The 7,724-nt window shown below is 36.4% G+C and overlaps 1 protein-coding gene across 4 annotated transcripts; it reads right to left on the minus strand.

Moving 5' to 3' along the window:
• Positions 1 to 880: 880 nt before the first annotated feature.
• LOC108378319 (zinc finger FYVE domain-containing protein 1-like) lies at positions 881 to 6,879 on the minus strand. 4 transcript variants are annotated; one of them, XM_017634612.1, is made up of 10 exons: positions 6,547 to 6,876; positions 6,189 to 6,394; positions 4,393 to 4,815; positions 4,111 to 4,321; positions 3,480 to 3,925; positions 2,969 to 3,132; positions 2,339 to 2,513; positions 2,083 to 2,275; positions 1,601 to 1,774; positions 881 to 1,512 (listed from the first exon to the last, which is right to left on the minus strand). In XM_017634612.1, exons 2-10 carry the CDS (start codon positions 6,222 to 6,224, stop codon positions 1,052 to 1,054), a joined length of 2,283 nt encoding a protein of 760 aa, XP_017490101.1. In that variant the 5' UTR covers positions 6,225 to 6,394; positions 6,547 to 6,876; the 3' UTR covers positions 881 to 1,051. The 4 variants fall into 4 exon arrangements, with proteins under 4 accessions (XP_017490101.1, XP_017490100.1, XP_017490102.1 ...); XM_017634611.1 differs by having other exon boundaries at positions 6,502 to 6,559; XM_017634613.1 differs by having other exon boundaries at positions 1,601 to 1,705; positions 6,189 to 6,879.
• Between the last annotated feature and the right edge of the window lie 845 nt (positions 6,880 to 7,724).

Here is a 7,724-nt window from a genome sequence, read left to right on the forward strand (position 1 = left end):
AATGAAGCGTATAAACATTTAAATAGATATTCAATGGTACTGTAATTAGTTACATTAAACTTGAAAATTTCCAAAAGCCTCACTGAGCACAGCAAACTAACAAGTAATTTTTAAGTAAACAAACAACCGAGTTCAATTCTGATATAAAAATTTAGGAGTACCGTTAACTTCTTCATAATCCAATGATCGGATCTAATCCAAATTAGTATGGGACCACCCTTGAGGCACCACATTTCCGATATAAAAAGAATTATCGAAATCGGTTGACGTGGTCCAGTTATGCGGTAGCATACATAAAAAAAAAGTATTCCGACGAATTGATAACCGAAAAAGAAAAATAATTAAAATGCAAGTGCCCTTGAAGAAAAACAGTTGTAAGGGAACATGGTAACTTTACTGTCCCAAGTAAACCGAAAATATATTGCTATGAGTTATTTGGTGGAGCAGCCAAACCAGCGTTCTTAAAGCGATTAATCCATATGGTAGAACGCTTATTGAAAATTTTGTAAATTTTATTAATGAAGAGACGTTTGAAGAAATGGAGGCTTTGAAAAAAAAAACTTGCCAGACGCTATGATAACTTCACTGATAACTTTTTAAACTTGCACTAAGTCAAATTTCGTATACGCTTCATATTTAACATTTGTAGTTCACATGCGTAGTCCTAAAATAAAATGTATAGGTGAATATCAATTGAAAAATGTAGAAATGGGAAAATATGTTTTTATATGGGATTATTATTTTTTAGATATTCATGCCTATTACGATATCCGACGGATGCCATCCGCACGGATCTAATCTGATTCTCACTGTAATAACAAGCGAGAGTGAAGTATTAGATTCGTGCGAATGGCATCCGTCGGATACCGTAATAGACATGATTCTTCTACCACTTTCTAATGCAGTCCAATGTACCAAATGGCCAAAAATAAAAATAAAATGCAAAACACACAGCGCATAGAAAAAATCGTGCTCCTCTTTTTCACGCATACATCTTAAATGCAACCGCCTCAAGTCGGGGACGCATTAAATCTTGCTGCATACGCATTAATTATTTTGCAACTTTATTACTGCTGCCGCTGGCTGCCTGACCAATGGTCGGATCGCACTGCTTCAGATCGGCACACTTATCACAGACACGCACTGGCACATCCCAGCCATGCTCGGGCACCGGCTGGCGTTGTTGCGAACAGTGCTCACACACTGCTTGACCGCAGCGTCGACAATGATGGCGTAGACAGTCGCCAATGGGTGAGGGAATATTAAAACCGCCATTCGTTATATTACCAGCGCTACTACCCGCGGCGACATTGCCATTGACAATATTTTCTTGTGTTTTTGGTGCGGGACTGCTAGTAGTGGTGCGGTTGCCACTGCTACTGGAAATGACACTATTAGCTTTTGCTATAGCCAACTCTTCAGCAGTGCCAAAGAGTGTCTCACAGATGTAACAAGTTGGCGCTTTGGCATCGGGCACCCAGTATGAGGGGCGGGCGGTATCCTTAATGATGCCTGGTAAAGGAGAGAGATGTACATACATATGTAAATTTATTGATGTTCAGTGGGAGATGTATATTCACACAAAATTTCTTATATATACCTTTGGTAAACTCATAAGCTCCCTTTGTTATGCTGCCCAATGGATTGATGATTACCTCACCTATTTTTCGCACACTTATGTCGGCTTGTTCAGTCGTTGGTGGGCCTGTGATATTATTATTTGGATTTGAATTTGAATTGGAATTGGTATGATTAAATGCTTCGGTTGTATTTGCTGTACAATAAGAAATTTATATAAACGTATATATAGTTTTTCTTTTGAAGGACAATAGTAATATTTTTTGAGGTGCATAAATGTGAACAAAATAGTGTAGAAATAAAAAAAAAAGTAAAAAGCAGAAGTAAAAAGTGCTAAGTGCAGAAATGAAATTTGGAAGCATTCGATAAGTGCACCGATTACAAAATTCACATTCCAAAATTTTTATACTCTGGGAATTTCTTATTTTTATAAATTTTTTTTCTTTTTTTAAATGCGTTCTATTATCTCTACTAATATTTTATTATTTTCGCAGCATTTCTTACCCGGCACCGCATTCGGTTTATTCTGCAATAGCGTATAACATGAATTACACACTCGCACAGGCTCTGACCAGCCGCGCGCTGGCACTGGCATTTGTTTTTGGCTACATGCATGGCAAAAACCTTCGCCACAGCTGCGGCAGTGATGCTTGTGTAAACCAGTATTTTCGAATACCTTCTGGCATGCATGGCAGCTCTGTAAAACGAAATATGGGAATGTATTTAGTTTGTAGTTTTTTTCTTGAGTTTTTTTATTTACAATAATTTCACTATTTGGCTTCCAATAGCCGGGCGCCACCCAGTCAGCTAGCCAACCGGTCACTGCATTGGGATGGAGTTTGGGTAGTGCTTCGCCGAGTGTTGATACCCTATCGAGTACCATTTGTGCGGAGTGTGATGGACCCTTTGGCTCCCAAACGTGTACAATTATTGATCTGTATGTGTGAGGAAATTGGACATATTGTACATAAATACAATTTTAATTTTTATCATTGGAAATAAATACCAAAATGAGAAGCCAATTTGATGTTATACTTATTATATTTACATATAGATCATTTACTTCAATAGTGTCATAATCCAAAGACTATTAATATTGAGTTAAGTACGCAGAAATTACCGCTACTTTTACTTCTATGTTGTGTAAAAATTTCATAGCTGTATCGATTAACAGTACCCCACTAAACCAAAATATGTATTCATTTTTACTATGGGAGTATATGTAAATTCAAAACTTTAAAGCAGTTTTCTCGAGTTCTGTTTTTTTGAGTTATGACACTATTGAAGTAAATAAGCGATATGTATATTTTTTTAAGTATGTATGCCTTTATAGGCATTTAATTCATCTTTTTGCTACAGTTTAGCATTATGCTTTTAAATTTCGCTTTACCTAACAGATGTCTCCTCCGGTGACTTATTACCAAACCAATATTGACGTGATCTGTATATTTCGCCACAGCTTGGACAATCGATGACGCCACCTTTCCATGCATACTTAGCCAATCCTGACCATGAGCTGTCGTTCTTTGTTTGTGTGCTAAATGTGACGACGTTCTGTGAAAAAAAAAATATATATTTTTAAATTCACCCGATCAAAGAAAATCGTGTGCCTCGAGCTGAAAGTATCGGACGAAGTAAAATGGTCGCATGGACAAAAGATTGTAGTATTTTACTTTCGGCAGGTTTCGGGAAATAGTGATTGATGTTTGGAATGCAATTTCTCAGTCTCGGAGAATGTTGCTAATTTACGAAGTTCTTAAATTATTCTATGTTTTGTTTATTTTTAATTACTTTCGCCTAGGACAATCATTTATCCAGTTATGTGTGATAAGCTCTTGGATACTCTTTGCAAATTGGATAAATGTAATTTTTTATGAAAAAACCAATTCTATTCAACTCACCTCTTTGCCATTTTTGTAGCATATTTTGCACAGGTACTTCTTATTGTCATACTGATTCTGATAGTTGCAAGGCTGTTGATTCATATGCGCCTCACCATCGCTCAAATGACCCATCGAACGCTGACAGCGCTGGTTGCACGCTTCACAACGCACCGGACATGTGAAAAATTGTTCCGGAAATGGATTTATTGATTTCTCCACTATTTCACCGGAGAATTTGGTATTGAGCGCATTCATTGCTTTGAACACAACACTGGGTTGACGGGGCGAACGTACGGTGGTATTAGCGATTTCCAATTTTATAGCAGACTTAAGTTTACTATAATCGGTGGCCACATGCTTTGGCGTTTGTATGCCTATATAGCGCACTGAACTGAAAGCGTTGATTTTCTGATTGTGACGTTCGAAACATTTGCGCAGTTGATCTTCGGCGCTTTCGGCAACAGCTGCAAAACAAAAACAAAACAAAAAATACATAAATAAATAAATGTACAAAATAATAATAAAAATGGAATGATAAAGAAATAGTCAATAAAAAATATTAAAGCGTCTTAATGGCTTAATATTTTCTTGTCAATTATTTTTTTCTTCCTTTTTGTACATGTATGTATGTATATAGGCATGTACTTACAACCATCAAGCGGGTTTGTGTGCTGTGTCTCATGGAAGATAATGACCGCGGGACCAAGCGTTTGCGCTGTGCCTGGCACTGGCAACGACTGCAGTGCTTGTGCGAAATGCAAGCAAAACGCCTCAGAAGCAGATCCCAAAAACTCAAACATATCGCTGTGTAGACGTTCGGAACGTGTGCGATATATAACAATGTCGGAAACGGCCAGAATCTATGTTGAAATGAAATAAAAAAAATATTATTAAAACAAGTTAGATCTTTATAACAAAATATGCAGTTTACCTTCAACAGCATGCGTATGCGTCGATTATGGTGTTTGGATGAGCCCAACAGTCCCTCGGTGTCCAGGCACAGCACATCCATGTCGCGTTGCAGTGCCGCATAGACACCTATCGTGCAAGAATTCTGCTCTGCCGATGTCATGAACACCTCGGCGCCGTCGAAGAAAGTATTATTCATTGTATGCGATTTGCCATCGCCTGTATTGCCGAATATGGAAATTACTTTGATCTTTGTGTCATCGCTGCATTTAAGTTTCTTGCGAAATAGCTCTGGTGTGGGTATACGTAAATTCTCCTCGGCGTCCATCAGTAGAAACGAATGATCTGTGGAGTAGTCGGGTAGCTCATATTTGGCGACAGGAATGCAGCAATCAATCGATTTGAAATCATTGCTAATCGGTACATTCGTATTGGAGGTGTCGTTCTGTAGAGTAGAGAATAAATGTATAGAAGAAATTAATTAAACTGTGTATGGCAATATGTAAAAATTTAGGGTGCTTAACGCAATGTTTTAATATAATATAAATTTTAAATGTTTTTTTTTGTGTTGTACTTTTATAGCCTTGTACGATTGCAATGAAATTTTAATGGATTTACATTTACTGGTTAAACGTAAAAGTAGTACTAATAACTCCATTTAGCTGATATATTTTGAAGATTTACCAGCACGGCAAAAACATACGTACATAAATATGTATGTACTAGTGAACCCGCAAGTCGTTAAAAGGTCCAACTGAATTTAAAATTATAAACAGGCATAATGTTTCATCTAAATCCGTCTGAGTGAAAAGAGCTCTCGGTATTTCATTTAATCAAATTTCAGATCTTCCGCACCGCTATAAAATGTCTTAACTTCTAAAAATAAATCCGGTAAATGTGTACCGGCCCAGTGCTTTAATTTGAGATCTCATTTTTGAAATTCGAAGTAATGGCGACCTTCGCAAAAAATGCTGTTGATATATTACACCTCGAGTAGATGGCAACCCTAATCAAAATTATTTTTAAACTAAAGTTTCCTTAAAACTCTAACGCTTGGTACTAAAATTTTAGCATTTAATTTAACTTGTGTATAAGTAACATAAATTAGAATTTTTAAACAGATGGCAACCCTCTTTAAAAGTATTTTCAAACTTAAATCTTTTTAAATCTTTTGTTTGGCATTGTGAACTATATTACAATTAACTGACGAATTAAGTTGAAATAGATTTTTTAAACACGTGGCAACTCTCCAAAATACAGTTCAGAAGTAAATCCCTTTCAAACCTATTTCGATCGATTAACAACTTTTAAGAATTCATTTACCTTATTAAATAATTTGAATCTAACTTTTTCAACAGGAGGAGGTAACCCTCTTCAAACACCTAAAGGAATAAAGGAATTGTTCAAACTAAAGATTTCTTAAGACTCCATATTTTTAAATTTCATATAACGTGTGTACCGGTTTAGATGCCAGCATTGTTTTGTAGTCGCCTCTCGGCAAACAATACCTATGTTTTCGTACTTGCCAGTAATAAAATGACCAGTAACTTTCCAGTAACCAAATTTCCGAAAAAAATTGTGTTTTCGGAATCTCCAAACTAACCAGTAACTTGCCAAAAACTAAGAAACATGCAAGAAAGTATAAAAGCGCTAAACCAGCCAGAAGTTACAAGTTTTAGGAACAGCTGATTATTTTGTTTTCCGAAGCAATTTTCTAATAAATTAAATCATTTTATAGGATTGTTAAATTTTTTTATACACAACCGCATTTTAGCATTTTTTTAAATAATTTACATAGAAGTTCGTTTCTCAACCTACCTCATCCAACGACACAGAAAACCACATTTTTTCCATCACTTTTTTTTAATAATGCTCATGCTTATATAAGAAATTAATATTCCACGCAGTTCCATTCCACAACCACTCCAGTCTTACAATTGCAATTTTAGATGCAAATTTCCCTGTTTGATTGCGCTTATTTCACGCGCGCCCGCACCCTTATCTAGTATTGCATAAATATGCACCTGAAGTGGTGAAAAAAGGAAAACTATTAAAAGATATTACAAAAAAAAAAAAATTATAATAATTAAAAAAGTGCACAGCTGATAATTTTAAAAATAAATATAAATACGCAGCAGCGCTTTTGCCATTGTGCACAGCTAAACTGAAATTTCACCATTGACTTGAGCGCTTGAGACGCTGTGCTGCGCAAAAGGTTTCTGTTGTCGATTTGTGGTTGGCTGCTCGTAGAAGTGGCTTCGAATATTTGATACAAAGCCACATAAATAACAAAAGAACAGCTGAGTTGCGGTAAATAAAATCAAATAACTATGCAAGCAGCGAGAAATCAAGCAATGATACATACGAGAGTGATAACACGCCGAGAGGCGGTAAGCACTAGAGTTAAATGTAGGTTGTAGTAGACAGCATGGAAGCGTGAAATGGGAAACGAACTTGAAAGCGCGAATTGGCGAGCAAAATACAAGTGAAAAATTAGCAAGTCTTTTTCGCGATCTTTTTTTTGATATTAATTTTCTTTGGATAAGAATAGTGGGTTCAATAGCTCGCATATGAAGAAGACATCATGAAATGGCTAAGCTCACCTCAGAATTTTAGCTGCAGCAAATCACTTGTGTTACGAAGAGAAAAAGGTATTTCACTAAGTAGCATAGTTATGATACAGGCGTCCTACCATCCACCCAGAGAACGGCTGTTTTTTTATCGACAAACAGGAACAGACGAGAAGATAACGACGAACCATAGGCTAATTGCAGTGGCTTCGCTTATGGAGTTGATATAACAGTAGCGAGAAGGTCGGACGGCCTTAACAAACAGCGGCTTAAGCACATCGATTACCAAAATATCGATTCACGCCAATTACGGAAGCTGTTTTAAAACTACTCAGGCAGCATGTGTCATAGCACGAGGTGGTGTTTATGAAGCCCTGTGAGACACGGAAGTTACCAGTTTTAGTCCGAGAATTTTTTGCTGGTAAATTCTGGTAAATGTGTCAAACGATAAGCTGTAGTGTGTTTGGCAACCAAATTGTAAACAAAAGAAAAGTGCACTCTCCTAATTCATGTTGAAAAGTATATAATTACTTGTTTAAGTGGATTCTAATGAATTTGAAAGTGTTGTTGGTTATTTACATGTGTGAGCTGAGTGCGTTTACATACAAAATAAGCAAAAATTTACAACCAAAATTTGGAGGTTATATTGAAGTTGACAGAAGTTACCATTTTTTTACTAGAAAGCGATCCCGTACTTTTCAATGTTACTCTCTCGCTCTGAGTGAATTTTTATTTTTTGACAGTTTTACTAGTCCGAGTCCGAGGAATACGGGATTGCACCTTA

The sequence above is a fragment of the Rhagoletis zephyria genome, unplaced genomic scaffold, assembly GCF_001687245.7.
Source record: "Rhagoletis zephyria isolate East Lansing unplaced genomic scaffold, Rhagoletis_zephyria_1.1 Rzeph_scaffold_13823, whole genome shotgun sequence".
NCBI classification, from domain to species: Eukaryota; Metazoa; Arthropoda; class Insecta; order Diptera; family Tephritidae; genus Rhagoletis; species Rhagoletis zephyria.